This window comes from Mobula birostris, chromosome 4 (genome assembly GCF_030028105.1).
Source record: "Mobula birostris isolate sMobBir1 chromosome 4, sMobBir1.hap1, whole genome shotgun sequence".
In the NCBI taxonomy this organism is placed as follows: domain Eukaryota; kingdom Metazoa; phylum Chordata; class Chondrichthyes; order Myliobatiformes; family Myliobatidae; genus Mobula; species Mobula birostris.
In genome coordinates, this window is record NC_092373.1 from 97,140,781 (window position 1) to 97,160,596 (window position 19,816).

Below are 19,816 nucleotides of genomic sequence, written 5' to 3' on the forward strand. Positions count from 1 at the left end.
GATTTCTTCACCAAGCACAGATGATGTGGTCTTTTCAACCACTGATTCACAAGCCACAGCGATTCGCTCTGGAGAGCATCATCATACTCCAGGTCAGGCAAGAGATAACCCAGGTCAGGTTTCAGACCACAGTACCCAGGTAGATTCTTCCCATGATGGCGGTGGCGAGGAGGTGGAGAAGAAGAGGAAGGTCAAGTGGCCAGCAATGGCAGATGAGAAGGTTTGGCGTGTATTTGATGAGGACATCAGTATGATGTTGGAGAACACGCTCAGGGGAACATCAAAGAGAAAGTTGGAAGTGATGGGCGATATGATTTACGATGTTGGAAAGTACAGGTTTGGTTTGGTTGAGTTGAAGAAAACAAAGCCTACACAGCAACCGAGCAGGCGCCAGGAGGAGATTAGTAGGTTGAGGAGAGAGCTTAGATCATTGAGACAGAGGTGGAAGGTAGCAAGTGAGGGTGACAAGCCAGGGCTTGCTGATCTCCGAGAGCATTTTTGAATAAAGTTAGCAGCACTCCGTCGTGCAGAGTCACAATGTAAAAAGAGAAAGAAGACAGAGAAGGCAAGAAAGTCGTTCTTTGAGAACCCTCACGAGTTCACAAAGAAACTGTTTGAACAAAGTAAGAGCAGGCAGCTTAACATCTCTCAACAAGAACTTGAGGATCACCTAGCAAGCACTTACTCTAATGAACAGCAGGAGGCCCCTTTGCTTGACATTTCAGGGCTTGTGAAGCCTACCAAGCCAGGAGTGAAGTTCGATCTGTCAGAACCCAAACTGGCAGAAGTCGAACGGTTCATCAGAAAGGCAAGGTCAGGCTCAGTACCAGGACCTAATGGAGTGCCGTATAAGGTGTTCAAGAAGTGTGAAGAGCTGAGGAAATACTTGTGGAGATTGTTAAAGGTGGTGTGGAGACAAGATGTTGTTCCTTTGTCATGGAGTGAGGCTGAAGGAGTATACATCCCGAAGGAAGAGAATTCTTCTACATTGAATCAGTTCTGACCAATTTCACTCCTGAATGTAGAGGGGAAGATTATGTTTGCCATTCTGGCAGAAAGAATATCTTCATTTGTGATTGAAAATGGATTAGTAAATACATCTGTGCAGAAAGCAGGAATACCAGGCTTCTCAGGATGCCTTGAACATTCTAGTATGATATGGCATACCATCCAGGAGTCAAAAAGGTTGGGAAGAAATCTGGCTGTAGTTTGGCTTGATCTGGCAAATGCATATGGTTCTGTTCCCCATATCCTGATTGAGTTTGCGATGGAATTCCTATGGATTCCTGCTAAGGTGAGGAACTTTGTTATGCAGTACTACAACGATTTCTGGATGAGGTTTTCCACTCAGCAGTTTACAACTAGGTGGCAGAGCTTGGATGTTGGAATCTCAATGGGATGTGCAATTTCACCCATCCTTTTTCTGTTAGCCTTGGAGGTTATTGTGAGGGCTGCAGAATCAGTGGGACCAGGTGTTGCACTTGATGGCGGAGAGGAATTACCACCAATACGAGCGTTCATGGATGACCTTACCCTTTTGGGTCCCAGCGCGGAGGCAGTGGAAAATGTACTATCTAGACTTGAAGAGCTAATGGATTGGGGAAAAATGAAGTTTAAGACCAAGAAGTCAAGGAGCCTTGTTCTTAGGAGAGGAAAGCTGGTTGACTTTCATTTCACCCTTTGTGGAGAGGAGATTCCATCCATTCAGGACCAACCAGTTAAGAGCCTCGGGCCATGGTACACAGAGGAGCTGAGAGACACCAAGAGGGCTCAAGAGACAGGAGAACAGATCAGCAGAGGTCTGATGTCTGTTGATGAGTGTGGCTTGCCTGGCAAGTTGAAGTTGTGGTGCTTGCAGTATGGACTGATGCCACGGATAATGTGGCCACTAACTGTCTATGAAGTGGCAATGTCCCACGTTGAGGCAATGGAATGGAAGATCAACAAGTATGTGAAGAAGTGGCTTGGAGTACCGAGCAGCCTCACCAATGTTGCAATCCACAGTAGCAAGACAAAGCTTACCATCCCAGTGCAATCCCTTGTTGAGGAGGTCAAGGTAGCCAACGTAAGGTCATTCTTGATGCTTCGAGGCTCAAAAGACCCTGTCATCAAGAACACCCAGCCGGATGTGAGATCAGGCAGGAAGTGGTCAGCCCATGTAGCAGTTGATGAGGCAGAGTCCAGATTGAAGCACAAGGAGACAGTTGGGGCTATCCAGCTAAGCCACCAGGGACTTGGATGGACAACCCACAAGTGGTGGTCATCTTCTACAGGTAAGGAGCGCCGTGAGCTTGTAACACAAGAAATACGAGAGGTAGAAGAGGAGAAGAGGTTAACTAAAACAGCTGGCCTGGCCAAACAAGGGGCTTGGACCCGGTGGGAAAGTGTTGAACAACGACACCTATCTTGGAATGTTCTGTGGCAGATAGAACCGCTCCGCATTTCTTTTTTATGCAGAGCAGCATACAATCTGCTCCCAGCACCTGCCAACCTCAGCACCTGGTATGAAGATAAGACAGACAGGTGTGCTGCTTGTGGCGAGAAGGGAACACTTCAACATATCTTGAGTGCATGCAGAGTCAATCTTTCCAGCGGCATGTACACGTGGAGACATAACAAGGTTCTCAAAGTTGTAACAGAAGCGGTTGAGCAGAGAGTACTGCAGCACAACTTATCTCATGCCCCATGCTGCACAGAACATCGCATATCATTTGTGAAAGAAGGCTCCAAGTCAAGGGTGTGCAGCATAGGCTCACGATCAAGCATACTTTCTTCAGCCAATGATTGGTGTGTCAAGGCTGACTTGGACTGGAAAGGCAGTTTCCCGGAGCAAATAGCTTTTACAACATTGCGTCCAGATATAATCGTATGGTCTGACACCAGTAGAGAAGCGGTTATTGGTTAACTCACAGTCCCCTGGGAAGACAACATCGATGAAGCCCATGAGCGCAAGTTAACCAAGTATGCAGAGTTGAGATCAGAGTGCAGAGACTGAGGGTGGAAGGTTTCATGCTATCCATTCGAAGTAGGCTGCCGTGGGTTTATTGCGTTCACTCTCCAGAAGTGGCTGCGTGACCTTGGCTTCACTAGAAGAGAGATCAAGTCAACCCGCAGGGCTGTAGCTGAGGCAGCAGAGAAAGGATCAGCATGGGTGTGGACTAAGTATGTCCAGAGGGGCAGATAGTCAGACAGTGTATACATACCTTGCAAACCCTTCAGTAGTTGCATAGACACCTGAAGAGTAGACTATCTGTTGGATGGAAGTGACCAACAAATCTGATAGAGGCAGATGTCAAGTTTTTAAGCTCACCAGTGGGAGGTGGTGCTTTAGCACTGCTGGCCCACCACCTCGAAGGAGTCTTGATCATAAGTGGGCCGAAACTCCTGAAGAAAGGTGGCAGATCAACTGATGATCCCACTGGTGATAGCACAGGACAGTTAACAGCTTAGTCCATGTTTATTTTGTAACTTTGCTGGCGTACAATCTGTCATTTCTTGATGACCAATAACAGCGTATGGGACAGCATTTACAGAGCATTCATTACAATCTATATTCCTGAATTGGAACATCCTGACTGCCGTTTGGTTGAACCCAAGTTATGCTGACCCTTGATGTGTATTACTTATGGAAGGTGGCCTTCTCACTGTTGAGTCATGTGGCTGTTAGGAAAGTTAGCTAACAAGCCAAATTTGTATACAAGCCCTGGTGAGGATTTTTCTGGTTGCTCCTACTTTTGTTGCTATTTTAGGTGATTTTGAATCAGGGAAGCCTGTAGATAAGGAAAACAATTGAATCCTGGATCTCCCCACCTGCAGATCCCAGTCAATTCAGATTGACAACATCTCCTCCATGACCTCCATCAGCACAGCTGCAACACAAGGCTGTGCGCTTAGTCCCCTGCTCTACTCACGTTACACTTAGTGACTCTATGGCTAAGCACGGCTCCAATGTCATATTCAAGTTTGCTGACATTGTTGTAGGCTGAATCAAATGTGATGATGGATCAAGATATAGGAGGGAAATTGAAAATCTGACTGAGTGGTATCACAACAACAACCTCTCAACTCAATGTCAGCAAGATGAAGGAACTGATTATAGACCAGGAGAAGGAAACCAGAGGTCCATAAGCCAGTCCTCATCAGAGGATCAGAGGTGGAGAGGCTTAGCAACTTGAAATTCCAGGTGTTATTATTTTGGAGAAACTGTCCTAAGCCGAGCACAGCAGTGCCTCTACTTCCTTAGGAGTTTGTGGCTATTCGTCATGACATCTAAAACTTTTGATAAACTTCTATAGATGTGTAGTGGAGAGTATACTGACTGGCTACATCACAGCTTGGTATGGAAACATCAATACCCTTGAACAGAAAATCCTATAAAAAGTAGTGGATATGGCCCAGTCCATCACAGGTAAAGCTCTCCCAACCATTGAGCATACTTACATGACACACAGTCGCAGGAAAGCAGCATCCATCACCAGGGACCCCTACCATCCAGGACAAGCACTCTTCTTGCTGCTTCCATTAGGAAGGAATACAAGTGCCTCAGGACTTGCACCACCAGGTTCAGGAACAGTTACCACCCCTCAACCATCAGGCTCTTGAACCAAACAAGATAACTTCACTCAACTTGATTTGCCCCATCATTGAAATGTTACCATGTCCAATGGACTCACTTTCAAGTACTTTTCATCTCATAATCTTGATAGTTATTATTTATTTATTTAACCAGTTTTAACTCTGCTAAGACATCTAATACCAAATTTTTCACTCCAGAGAAAACAATCCAAGTTTATCCAACTTCTCCTTAGTTTCATCACATCCCTCAAAGACTTTTTTTCCAAATAACTTTCCTATCCAATGACATTAGGATCTCTGACTTAGCCTGACCACTCTTCTTGAATAAAGGCAGACTAACCAAATCTGAACACAGTCATCCAAGTGAGGTAACACAATAGAATCAGAATCAGAATCAGGTTTATTATCACCAGCATGAGACGTGAAATTTGTTAACTTAGCAGCAGCAGTTCAATGGAATACACAATCTAGCAGAGAAAAAACATAATAAATAAAATAATAACAATAAACAAGTAAACCAATTACATATATTGAATAGATTTTTAAAAACGTGCAAAAACAGAAATACTATACATTAAAAAGAAGTGAGGTAGTGTCCAAAGATTCAATGTCCTTTTAGGAATCAGATGGCAGAGGGGGAAGAAGCTGTTCCTGAATCGCTGAGTGTGTGCCTTCAGGCTTCAGTACCTCCTACCTAATGGTAACAGTGAGAAAAGGGTGCTGGAGGTCCTCAATAATGGATGCTGCCTTTTTGAGATACCGCTCCCTGAAGATGTCCTGGGTACTTTGTAGGCTAGTACCCAAGATGGAGCTGACTAGATTTACAACCTTCTGAGCTTCTTTCGGTCTTGTGCAGTGGCCCCTCCATACCAGACAGTGATGCAGCCTGTCAGAATGCTCTCCACGATACTACAGAAGTTTTTGAGTGTATTTGTTGACAAGCCAAATCTCTTCAAATAAAGTATAGCCACTGCCTTCTTTATAACTACATCGATATGTTGGGATCAGGTTAGATCCTCAGAGATCTTGACACCCAGGAACTTGAAGCTGCTCACTCTTTCCACTTCTGATCCCTCTATGAGGATTGGTATGTGTTCCTTCGTCTTACCCTTCCTGAAGTCCACAATCAGCTCTTTCATCTAACTGACGTTGAGTACCAGGTTGTTGCAGCGGCACCACTCCACTAGTTAGCATATCTCACTCCTGTACACCCACGTCACCACCTGAGGTTCTACTAACAATGGCTGTATTGTCAGACAATTTATAGATTGTATCTGACCTATGCCTAGCCACAGTCATGTGTATATAGAGAGTAGAGCAGTGGGCTAACCACACACCCCGGTGTTGATCATCAGCGATCAGTGTTATCACCAATCTGCAGATTGTGGCCTTCCGGTTAGGAAGTCAAGGATCAAACTGCAGGGGGAGGTACAGAGGCCCAGGTTCTGCAACTTCTCAATCAGGATTGTGGGAATGATGGTATTAAATGCTGAGCTATAGTCAATAAACAGCATCCTGACATAGTTGTTTGTGTTGTCCAGGTCGTCTAAAGCCATGTGGAGAGCCATATGCTATTACAGAAGGATATCTTTACTTTTGAACTCAGATTAACTTGCAATAAGGGGAAGAGACTATTTCCAGGACACCCAGCACCTGCGTAAGATTTAACATTTTATGATTTTATGTGTGGGACTGGGAAAGAGAAAAATGAATATTAGGGTTGTTAGTATAGGTAACATAGGTGGTTAAGGGTAAAAGAGAGGTGGAACAAATAATTTCTTCAATAGGTCAAAACAGGGTAACCTTATGGGCAGCTATAATTAGGCTTTGCTTTTTTGTTTCTGTAATATATTGTTAATTGCAAATTCATGAGATCAGACTATACAAGAAATAAAGGAAAAACTGATTCAAAATGTTGGCAGGCAAATGTTGCCAGTCCTCATACAAACAGAAAGATTAAGTTATCTAATCTTGGAAAATTCAATACTGAATCTTACAGACTGCAGCATGCCCAGATAGATGAGGTGTTGTTGCTCAGGCTGGGCCTCATAACAGTGTCCGAGTCCACAGAGAGGTCACCATGGAAGCAGGATTGAGTATTGAGGTGGTAAGCAACAGGAATCTCAGTTTATTTTTGATTTCCAGCACCAAGGATGAAGTTTTCTAATTTTTAAAACAACTTACTTGCCTTCTCAATTCCTTCTGTCAAATTCTAGTGCTAATGTACCTCTTATTTTGGCCAGGTATGGCTGAGGTGGCTGAAAAGTGCACAAGGCACAAGAAAATAGGAAACAGTCCTTATTCCACAAAAATCCATTCACCTGAGAGCTGTGATCCCAGAAAGATGACAAACAGCCACGTATGCCTAAAATAACATAGGGTCATGTGACTCGCCAGACACCCTGCATATCATGGCCTCGACACTGATAACATTAGGTTTTTTTTGGGGAGGGGGGAACCAACATAATACACAAGCCCAGTATACTGTGGCTGAAATCCTACCGAAGCTGAGAGTGCTGTAAAGTCCACGTGAACAGTTTGCATCATTCTGTATTGAAGTAAAAATGGTATTTATTTCTCTTTGAAAGTAGCTAGGCTGCAAAGATACAGTACGCTGCTTGAAATGATCTGGATACCTGATTCGGACAGTAGCCTTATCAGGTAAACTAGCCCACTTGCAAGCCCACTGTTGAGTCTGCAGATCTCCAAAGTAATTGGCCTTGCAGATCACAGTCTGCTTTGACATCACTTGCTGCAAGATTAAGATGGGAGCATAGAGTACAGGTATGAACTGTGGAGTGGGTGGTTCTGGTCTTCACTAAGCAGCCTTTCCATTATCTTCTCCTGCTGAAGAGAATCTTTCAGCAAAACCATTAATGCATGATACACAGTACATGCCCATTGCAAGTAGATGCTAAGTGCTGAAATGGCAGTGGAGATCTATTGTGTTTCAGAATTATTTGAAAAGGAGAAGAAGCCTCTGTGTGCTTCAATTTCAAATTAGAATGTGAATTGTTCTTTAACTGTGGAGCTATGGAGCATGCAATGTTATAAACCTGATTGGTTTGTAAGTGACCAAAAAGAGATGAATAGAAAAATACTATTAAAATTCTATTGGTGAAATTAGTTTGATGTGAAAAGGTATTTTTAGTTGTGTAACCAGGTATTATAAAAGTACTGTCCATATAAACAAAACTTCACTTTGGGTAGAGACCATATCAATTTGTGTTGTATAGAAATAAGAAGGGATGCACAATTAGATTACCAAGTTTTCTTAATAGCACTTTTCTTAAAGTGACATAAAGTGAAACAATTGTTTTATCTCAAAAGCTGCTAAGACAGCTTAAGGGCACCTTTAGAACTTAGCAGTGATAGTACTCCATAATAAAAGATCTGGTTTATAACCTTGCAGCTCATTCTGTCTTTTCAATTCTTCCAAAGTGATTGGCAGGAAAAACAAACCAACATCAGCAACTACTCCTAGACTTACATCCACAGGCTGAAGCTCCAATTAAACTCTACTGGATATGCCACATCACATGCATGCATTATTCCATGCACCCGAAACAGACGGTCTATTTCAATCTCAGTCGCAGGATGGGATAACAAAGCAGATTCAGGTAGACTCAAGGATGTGCTCAAACCCTTCTTGAAAACATTTCCACTGACACTTCAGAATCTGGCCCATAACCAAAGTGGAGAAAGACCATTCGTGACTGCATTGAGAAACCATGCAACGGGAGCACACAGAAGCCCAGGAGAAGCAGTTTAACTCCTCAGAAATTACCCATCCACCCGCTCCATCAGACATTTCCCTGATCCACCTAAGGAAAATTATCCTGTTTCCCACAATGGTCAATTCAGACTCTACCATAGACTCCGTAACAGCCTGCAGGCTGAAGAATGCATAGCATTAACACCACAAAATGAAAACTTTGCAGCAGAATAGCTCAAATATCAAACCGATTGTGATAATTGGAAAGATGAGCATGGATTTTATATTCTTTGTGTGTTCCTGGTGGTTCTAAAGCATTCATAGACAGCTCTCTTTAAAGGCCAGTACAAAGGAGCTTGCAGTCAGATGTACTGGCACAAGCACACAGCAAGTTCCACTAAGTCCAATTAAATGAATTAAAAGATCAGTGCTGGCAGGACAAAAGGACAACTAGACTTCTTAAAATAATTGACTTAGGATCAATTAAAAAGATAGGGAATACCTAGTAAATTAATTCTGATAAAAGGTGATTAACAACATTAATTCTTCACAAACACGAGAAAGACTGTACTTCTTCCTATAGATGCTGCCTGGCCTGCTGCGTTCCACCAGCATTTTGTGTGTGTTGCTTAATTCTTCACAGATGTGGCTACACTGCTGATTGTTTCTAGTATTCTTTGCTCTCACATTTCCAGCATCTGCAGTTTGTGCTTTGTACAAGGTTTTATATCTCATCCATAAAAGGGTATGTTTGCAATCTAACATTCCATCAGCAAGCAACAACCAAGATTCGGATTGGATCTTTCTGACCCAAAAGAAACAGCTTAGTCATAGCTCTTCAGCATAAATACCTGCCCTTACACAGTGGTGATAGCAAGATCTCTGTTTCAACATTTGATATCTAGTGCAAGATGTAGAAAATCATAACAGTATCTACAGACTGTTGTATACAAAAGAAAATCAAAGCATTGTTGAATAAAGATCTGCAATGGTGTTTCATAAAAGTTTGCATGATCCAGAAAGCAGTATACAATAACAATAACCATGAAAGAAAAACAATTAAGGTGATTGATGAGGGTAGGGGGTGGACATCATCTACAATGGCCTTCAGTATGGCAATTGACAAGGTCCCTCAAGGTAGCTTGAACGGGGAGATTAAGATAGATGGGATCCATGGTAATTTAATAGCTCGGATTCTGAATTGGCTTGGCTGTATTCTGGGCAAGCCACTTTAGGAGGTAATCAAATGTAAGGGGGAAAGTATACAGTTAAAGATAAGACCCTAATAGCATTGACGTAGAGCATAAACTTGGGATCCAAGCTTGTATGTCCCTGAAAACAGCAATGCAAATAGATAGTAGAGACATATGGCTTGATTACCTTCATTTCTGGGGGCATAGAGTATAATAGTCAGGAAATCATTTCGCAGTTTTATAAAACTTTGGTTAGGCTGCACGTGGGAGTGTTGTGTGCAATTCTGGTCACCCATTACAGGAAGTACATGTAAGTTTTTAAGAGGGTACAGAAGTTTACAGAATATTGCTTGCATTAAAGGCTATTAGCTGTAAGGGGAGGTTGGGCAAACTTGGGTTGTTTTCACTGAAGCTGAGAGGAAGCGTGATAGAAACTTGTGAAAGGTATAGACAAATTGTGAGAATAGGCAAAGAAGTGGCAGATGGAATATAGTGAAGGGAGTTGGGAATCGTGCAGGGTTCCCTAAAATTTAACATACAGGTTGAGTCAGTGGTAAAGAAGGCAAATGCAATGCTTGCATTCATTTCGAGAGGATGAAATATAAAAACAAGGATATAATTGCTTTATAAGGCATTGGTCAGACCACATTGTGTGTAGTTCTGGGCCCCCTTTATCTAAGAAAAGATGTGCTGCCATTGGAGAGGGACCAGAGAAGGTTCATGAAAACGATCCAAGGAAACAGAACGTTAATGTATAAAGAGCGTTTGATGGCTCTGGAGCTGTATTCACTAGAGCTTTAAAAAAAAATGAGGGGCAATCTCATTGAATCCCATCAAATATTGAAAGGCCTAAATAGAGTGTACATGTAGAGGATGTTTCCTATAGTGGGAAGTCTTGAACCAGAAGGGGAAGCCTCAGAATAGAAAAACGTCCCTTTGGAAGAGATGAGAAAAAATTTCTTTTGCCAGACAGTGTTGAATCTGTGGAAATAATAGTCACTGCTGGCTGTGGAAGCCAAGTTACTGGGTATAATTTAAAGTGGAGGTTGATAGGTTCTTAATTAGTAAGGGTGTCAAAGGTTATGAGATTGAGGAGGATAATATATTAGTCATGATGGAATGGCACAGCAGGTTTATGTTTTACGGTCTTATTCTCCTTGGAGGTCCATAACGAGTGGTAAGGATGAGAAGTGACTTTGTAGGGGAACAAAGGATAAGAGGCATAATAGAATGAACGGCCAGTGACGTTTTTTCCCAGGACAGAAATGCCTGACATTAAAGGGCATACTTTTATGATTGGAGGAAAGTTCAGGGGGGATGTCAGGAGGTAGGTTTTTGTATACAGAGTGATATGTGTATGGAATGTGCTGCTGGGTGTGGTGATAGAGGCAGATACGCAAAGGACATTTAAGAGGTTCTTAGAGAGGCACATGGAAGAAAGAAAACTGGAGTTTTATCTGGGAGGGAAGGGAAACATTGATCTTGGAGTAGGTTATTCATAGGCTAACTGGCCTGTATTGTTCTGTGTTGAAAAGGGTAGAATCCGATCAATGAAACTTTTGTTATTTTTTGATGTTTACCAAAGGTACAGTGCTCTTCTGAACCACCACAGGCTTTGTTGAAGAGTCCATAAAAGTGTTGGTAGTAATCTTATTAACTTGTTAGGTACTTTCAAAGATCATTTAAGAGTTCCAAGTGGGCCAACCCAGTTGCAATGAGGGAAGGTTCCTCATCGGAATTGTCTGAAATCACCAAAAACACAGGTCTACAAATTCTGCCCCGAAAAATAAACAAAATTCTTGAATTGGAAATATTATGTAGTAGCGTGTGATAGAGTGGCCAAATAGCTTCAAGTGATGGAATAAAGTTCCAGTCTCCCAGGAGGCCTGTATTCAAGTCTCACCACTGCCATTTAATGGTATGGTTTCCTCAAAGTTTGGATAAATGCATGGATGGGAGGGGGATGGAAGATTTATGGAACAAGTGCGGGTTGATGGGACTAGGCAGAATAACAGCTTCACACGGACTAGGTGGGCCCTGTGCTCTAGTGCTCTAATAATCTCACACACTCACACACAATTTCTTGTAGCTAGGTCTTTATGAATAACTTCTCTCCTTGCCAAGTAGCTCATCCCACAGGCGATCTGAATGGCCATATGTACAAGGTCCTGCTGCGATATTGCCTGTAAAAAATACATCATAACCATTACTTGAATTTTATCAGCAAAAAATAGAGAAATTAAGTCAAACCAAATAGAATTGTTTTTCTTAAATCCCGATCTAAGGTTTCCTCCAGGTACTCCAGTTTCCACCCACCTTCCAAAGACGTATGGTTAGGATTAGCGAGCTCGAGGGTATTCTATATTGGTATTGGAAGCATGGTGCTACTTGCAGTCTGCCCAGCACAATCCATGCTGATTTGATTTGATACAGAATAACGCATTTCACTGTATTTTTTTACTGACGTGATAAACCAAACTAATCTTTAATCTTTGAAACCTTTGTACTTAAATTTAATCAATATTACTGATAAATTGTTACAAAGACACACGAAGCATGCTTGAAACTCCTGCATTCTCAGATACATAGACTAAAATATGGTGGGACTGATGCTTGTTTATTTCACAAAAGTCAGACTGTGTACTGAGCACTGAGGAACCCACTAGATGCAGCTTTTCAGTGACCTGGAATTGGTTTACAAACAGTATTAGCAGTCCCCCATTCTTCTGGAAACACTCCCTTAGACAGGGAGAATCAATCAACAGAACTTCCACAACTTCTTCCACTACTTCTTTTAGCATCCTGGGATGTATTGCATCTAGGGTTAGCATGCTCTTCATTTCCAAAGATACTAAACCCCTTAGTTTGAACTCTCATTTGTTGTGCTTACCTCCCCCAATATTTAAAACACTTCAATCTAAATACAAACGTACAAAATTAATATCACCTCCCCCCACCTTTTATGAAGACTAGTAAAATACTCATCTTGATAGAAATGTTGCTCCAGGAACCACTCCATACTTGGCCATCCAGCTAGATGGACTAATCTTTTGGGCCGACGGAAGTGCCACGATTTCCAGCAAGACCCACAAAGGTCTGTGTATCATCCTTGGTAGTAATGGCCCATGGTCTACTGCAGACAGTCTTTAAAGGTGAGTGCAGGCCCCTCTACTTACCGAGAGAGTTCACTGCCACTTACTGCTGCTTACACCACCCCAACCTCCAATCTGCCTTCAGATAAAGGGAAAGGATGACTCTAAAGTTAGCAAGAGCCACGCTCTCCTGTGCCACCAGGAAGGCAAAGTGCGAGTAGCCAAAGAAAGTTCACAGACACCTTTGTGACACCAGGGACACGTGGCGACGTGGCAAGGTACACAAACCATAACAAATCCACCCTGTCGGTTAATGACAGTGACGCCTCCCTTACTGATAGGCTGAATGCCTTCTATGTACGATCTGATGCATTGTATGATGCGACATCAAAGAAAGCCCCATCTCCCCTTGAGGAACAGGCATCCCCTCTGGTCACAGACAAGGTGAGGAAGATCCTAGCCAGGGTAAACACACTCAAAGCTGCGGAGCTGGACAACATACCTGGTCAGGTGCTGAGGGACTATACAGTCTAGCCGATAGAGGTCTTAGCAGGCATCTTTTATACAGTGGCATGAAAAAGTTTGGGCACCCCTGGTCAAAATTTCTGTTACTGTGAATAGTTAAGTGAGTAGAAGATGAACTGATCTCCAAAAGTCATAAAGTTAAAGATTAAACATTCTTTTCAACATTTTGAGCAAGATTAGTGTATTATTTTTGTTTTGTACAATTTTAGAGTGAAAAAAAGAAAAGGAACACCATGCAAAAATTTGGGCACCCCAAGGGATTTGAGCTCTCAGATAACTTTTACCAAGGTCTCAGACCTTAATTAGCTTGTTAGGCTATGGCTTGTTCACAGTCAATATTAGGAAAGGCCAGGTGATGCAAATTTCAAAGCTTTATAAATACCCTGACTCCTCAAACCTTGTCCCAACAATCAGCACCCATGGGCTCCTCTAAGCAGCTGCCTAGCACTCTGAAAATTAAAATAAATGCAGGAGAAGGCTATAAGAAGACAGCAAAGTGTTTTCAGGTAGCCATTTCCTCAGTTCGTAATGTAATTAAGAAATGGCAGTTAACAGGAGTGGTGGAGGTCAAGTTGAGGTCTGGAAGACCAAGAAAACTTTCCAAGAGAACTGCTCATAAGATTGCTGGAAAGGCAAATCAGAACCCTCGTTTGACTGCAAAAGACCTTCAGGAAGATTTAGTAGACTCTGGAGTGGTGGCGCACTATTCTACTGTGCAGCGACACCTGCACAAACATGACCTTCATTGAAGAGTCATCAGAAGAAAACCTTTCCTGCATCCTCACCACAAAATTCAGCGTCAGAGGTTTGCAAAGGAACATCTAAACAAGCCTGATGCATTTTGGAAACAAGTCCTGTGGACTGATGAAGTTAAAATATAAGTATCTGGCCGCAATGAGCAAAGGTATGTTTGGAGAAAAAAGGGTGCAGAATTTCATGAAAAGAACACCTCTCCAACTGTTAAGCACGTGGATGGATCGATCATGCTTTGGGCTTGTGTTGCAGCCAGTGGCACGGGGAACATTTCACTGGTAGAGGGAAGAATGAATTCAATTAAATACCAGCAAATTCTGAAAGCAAACATCACACCATCTGTAAAAAAGCCGAAGACGAAAAGAGGATGGCTTCTACAACAGGATAATGATCCTAAACACACCTCAAAATCCACAATGGACTACCTCAAGAGGCACAAGCTGAAGATTTTGCCATGGCCCTCACAGTCCCCTGACCTAAACATCATCAAAAATCTGTGGATAGACCTCAAAAGAGCAGTGCATGCAAGACAGCCCAAGAATCTCACAGAACTAGAAGCCTTTTGCAAGGAAGAATGGGCGAAAATCCCCCAGACAAGAGTTGAAAGACTCTTAGCTGGCTACAGAAAGCGTTTGCAAGCCAAAGAGGGTGATACTTGCCAAAGGGGGTATTACTAAGTACTGACCATGCAGGGTGCCCAAACTTTTGCTTCAGGCCCTTTTCCTTTTCTGTTATTTTGAAACTGTAAAAGATGGAAATAAAAAAGTAATCTTGCTTAAAATATCAAAGAAATGTGTCATCTTTAACTTTATGCCTTTTGGAAATCAGGTCTTTTACTTAGTTAGCTATTCACAGTAACAGAAATTTTGACCAGGGGTGCCCAAACTTTTGCATGCCACTGTATATCTGAAACAGTCCAATTCAAGGCAGCCACCATCATTCCAGTGCCTAAGAGAAGAACAATAACAGACCTAAATAATAACCGCCCAGGAGCACTGACTTCAACAATCAAGAAGTGCTTTGAGTGGCTGGTAATGAATCATATAAAATCCCATCTTCCAGCTACATTGGACTCTTTTTAGTTCAGCTACCACTCAAACCACTCCACTGACGATGCCATAGCCTCGGCCCTCCATTCTGTCCTGCCCACTTAGAAAACAATGCCTTATAAGACCATAAGAGAAAGGAGCGGAAGTCGGCCATTCGGCCCATCGAGTCTGCTCCGCCATTTTATCATGAGCTGATCCATTCTCCCATTTAGTCCCACTCCCCCGCCTTTTCACCATAACCTTTGATGCCCTGGCTACTCAGATACCTATTAATCTCTGCCTTAAATACACCCAATGACTTGGCCTCCACTGCTACCCGTGGAAACAAATTCCATAGATTCACCACCCTCTGGCTAAAAAAATTTCTTCGCATTTCTGTTCTGAACGGGTGCTCTTCAATCCTTAAGTCATGCCCTCTCGTACTAGACTCCCCCATCATGGGAAACAACTTTGCCACATCCACTCTGTCCATGCCTTTCAACATTCAAAATGTTTCTATCAGGTCTCCCCTCATTCTTCGAAACTCCAAGGAATACAGTCCAAGAGCGGACAAACGTTCCTTATATGTTAACTCTCTCATTCCCGGAATCATTCTAGTGAATCTTCTCTGTACCCTCTTCAATGTCAGCACATCCTTTCTTAAATAAGGAGACCAAAACTGCCCACAGTACTCCAAGTGAGGTCTCACCAGCGCCTTATAGAGCCTCAACATCACATCCCTGCTCCTATACTCTATTCCTCTAGAAATGAATGCCAACATTGCATTCGCCTTCTTCACTACTGACTCAACCTGGAGGTTAACCTTAAGGGTATCCTGTACAAGGACTCCCAAGTCCCGTTGCCTCTCAGAACTTTGAATTCTTTCCCCATTTAAATAATAGTCTGCCCGTTTATTACTTCTGCCAAAGTGCATAACCATACACTTTCCAACATTGTACTTCATTTGCCACTTCTCTGCCCATTCTTCTAATCTATCCAAGTCTCTCTGCAGACTCTCCGTTTCCTCAGCACTACCGGCCCCTCCACCTTTCTTCGTATCGTCAGCAAACTTAGCCACAAAGCCATCTATTCCATAATGCAAATCGTTGACGTACAATGTAAAAAGAAGTGGCCCCAACACGGACCCCTGTGGAACAGCACTGGTGACCGGCAGCCTACCAGAATAGGATCCCTTAATTCCCACTCTCTGTTTCCTGCCAATCGGCCAACACTCTATCCACATATGTAACTTTCCCGTAATTCCATGGGCACTTATCTTGTTAAGTAGCCTCATGTGTGGCACCTTGTCAAAGGCCTTCTGAAAATCCAAATATACAACATCCATTGCATCTCCCTTGTCTAGCCTACTGGTAATTTCCTCAAAAAATTGTAATAGGTTTGTCAGGCAGGATTTTCCTTTAAGGAATCCATGCTGAGTTCTGCCTATCTCATCATATGCCTCCAGGTACTCTGTAACCTCATCCTTGACAATCGACTCCAACAACTTCCCAACCACCGATGTCAAGCTAACAGGTCTATAATTTCCTTTTTGCTTCCTTGCCCCCTTCTTAAATAGCGGAGTGACATTTGCAATCTTCCAGTCCTCCGGAACCATGCCAGAATCTATCGACTTTTGAAAGATCATCGCTAATGCCTCCGCAATCTCCACAGCTACTTCCTTCAGAACATGCGGGTGCATTCCATCTGGTCTGGGAGATTTATCTACCTTTAGACTATTCAGCTTCCTGAGTACTTTCTCTGTCGTAATTGTGACTGCGCACACTTCTCTTCCCTGCCACCCTTGAGTGTCCGGTATACTGCTGATGCCTTCCTCAGTGAAGACTGATGAAAAATACTTGTTCAGTTCCTCTGCCATCTCCTTATCTCCCATTACAATTTCTCCAGCGTCATTTTCTATTGGTCCTATATCTACTCTCACCTGTCTTTTACTCCTTATATACTTGAAAAAGCTTTTAGTATCCTCTTTGATATTATTTGCTAGCTTCCTTTCATAGTTAATCTTTTCTCTCTTAATGACCTTCTTAGTTTCCTTTTGTAAGGTTTTAAAAACTTCCCAATCCTCTGTCTTCCCACTAATTCTTGCTTCCTTGTATGCCCTCTCCTTTGCTTTAACTTTGGCTTTGACTTCTCTTGTCAACCATGGTTGCATCCTTTTTCCATTCAAAAATTTCTTCTTTTCTGGAATATACCTGTCTTGCACCTTCCTCATTTCTCGCATAAACTCCAGCCACTGCTGCTCTGCTGTCTTTCCCGCCAGTGTCCCTTTCCAGTCAACTTTGGCCAGTTCCTCTCTCATGCCACTGTAGTTTCCTTTACTCCACTGAAATACCGACACATCAGATTTCGGCTTCTCTTTTTCAAATGTCACAGTGAACTCAAACATGTTATGATCACTGCCTCCTACGGGTTCCTTCACCTCAATCTCTCTAATCACCCCTGGTTCATTACGTAATACTCAATCCAGTACAGCCGAGCCCCTAGTGGGCTCAACAACAAGCTGTTCTAAAAAGCCACCTCACAGACATTTTACAAATTCTCTCCCTTGGGATCCAGTGCCGACCTGATTTTCCCAATCCGCTCGCATGTTAAAATCCCCCACAATTACCATAACACTACCCTTCTGACAAGCCTTTTCTATTTCCTGTTGTAATTTGTAGTCCACATCCCTGCAGCTGTTTGGAGGCCTATAAATAACTGCCATCAGGGTCCTTTTACCCCTGCGATTTCTTAGCTCAACCCATAAAGGTTCTGCACCTTCCGATCCTATATCACCTCTTTCTAGTGATCTAATATCATTTCTTACCAATAAAGCCACGCCTCCCCATCTGCCTATCTTCTTATCCTTCCGATACACCGTGCATCCTTGGACATTCAACTCCTAGAGACATGCATCCTTTAGCCACGTCTCAGTGATGGCCACAATATCATATCTGCCAATCTGTAGCTGTACAACAAGATCATCCATCTTATTCCTTATGCTGCGTGCATTTAAGTATAACACCTTAAGACCAGTATTTGGTACTTTTTGCTTTGACTTCACTGCAACTTTATTGCACTGCAACTCATCCCAATGGCTACAAATCTGCCCCATCACCTACCTGTCTTTCCTGACATCTTTACTGCTCACTATCTTAGATTTATTTCTGTTTTTCCCTTCCTCCGCTCTGTCATTCCGTTTCCCATCCCCCTGCCAAATTAGTTTAAACCCTCCCTAACAGCTCTATTAAACTTTTCCGCCAGGATATTGGTCCCCTTCGGGTTCAGGTGTAACCTGACCTTTTTGAACAGGTCATACTTCCCCCAGAAGAGATCTCAATTATCCAAGAATATGAAGCCCTGCCCCCTGCACCAGTCTTTCAGCCACACATTCATCTGCCTGATCCTACTATTCTTGCCCTCGCTAGCAAGTGGCACAGGTAGCAATCCCGAGATTACTACCCTGGAGGTCCTGCTTCTCAGCTTCCTTCCTAACTCCTGGAAATCTCACTTCAGGACCTCCTCCTTTGTCCTATCTATGTCATTGGCCAGGATATTGCTCATTGACTTCAGCTTGGCATTTAACACAATCCTCTCTTAGAGGCTGGTGGGTGAATCGCCCTTGTTGGGACTCAACACCCCTCTCTATAACTCGATACCGGACTTCTTGATGAAAAGATTCCAGTCAGACCAAGTTAGCAGCAATATTTCAAGCTTCATTACACTGAGTACTGGTGCCCCCAGGGCTGTTCAATCACACTGCTGACTCATGACTACATTGTCAGATCCAGCTCAAACAGTATCACCAAGTTTGCTGATGATACTAGTGGTTGGTCTCAGCAGCAACGGTGAGTCGGCATACAGAGAACAAGTAGGAGGTTTACCAGATGGGGATAGAACAACAACCTGAGTCTCAATGTTGAGAACAATGATTGTGGACTTCAGGAAGGCACAGGTCGACCACTCTCCATTGCACATCAATGACTGCAGTGGAGTGAGTGAAGAGTATAAAGTTCTTTGGTGTGCACATAATAGATGATCCAACCTAGACCCACAATGCCTCCTCACTAGTTAAGAAGACACAGCAGCATCTACACTTTCTGAGGAGACTGAGGTGTTTAAGGTTCCCTGTCCCCATTCTTATAACTTTCTACAGGAGTACAATTGAGAGCGTCCTGTCTGGCTGCATTATTGTATGGTATGGAACACTGAAAGGCATTGGGCCACAAGAGCCTTCAGAAGATAGTAAATACTGCTGAGGGTAACACTGGGGTCTCCCTCTTCCTTATTTGTGACATTTAAAAAATTACTTATTTATTGAGCTACAGCGTGGAGTACTATTCACAGGACAATTTACAATAACCAGTTAACCTACCAAACTGCGTCTTTGGACTGTGGGAAGAAACCAGAACATCTGGAGGAAACACACGTGGTCACAGGAAACACATATAAGCTCCTCACAGGCAGCAGTGGGAACTGAACCTTGTCTCCAGTACTGTACTGCTACCATGCTGCCACGCTGGTGATCCCTACAATCCATCCCACAATCTCTTTGACCTACTATTGCAGGAAGGAGGTACAAAAGCATCAGGACTAGGACTGTCAGACTGGATAAAAGCTTCTTTCCTCAGACTGGGAGACTAATGAATACCTCGGTCACCAGCAAGGTCTCATCACTAGGACATCGAGCTCATTACCTGTGCTGTGCACTACATACTTCTTAATTATGTTTCATCAACTTATTTAGGATAATGTTTTGATTTATGTGCTGTGTTGGGGGTGCACTGTGGACTGGAGGAATGTTGCTTCATTTGGTTGTATATGTGTAGTGAGATGACAACAAACTGTGCATTTATTATCAAAGTATAGATACAGAACACAACTCTGAGATTCATCTTCCTGCAGGCAGCCATGAAACAAAGAAACACTATGGAACCC

At 42.9% G+C, this 19,816-nt stretch overlaps 1 protein-coding gene across 2 annotated transcripts in view; it reads right to left on the bottom strand.

The window, feature by feature from the left end:
* Positions 1 to 19,816, bottom strand: part of ryk (receptor like tyrosine kinase) — a 348,374-nt gene that overhangs the window by 37,908 nt on the left and 290,650 nt on the right. For both annotated transcript variants that reach the window (XM_072255833.1, XM_072255834.1), the window contains exon 13: positions 11,557 to 11,666. In XM_072255833.1, the coding sequence (XP_072111934.1) occupies positions 11,557 to 11,666 (110 nt within the window). The remainder of the gene's footprint in view (positions 1 to 11,556; positions 11,667 to 19,816) is intronic.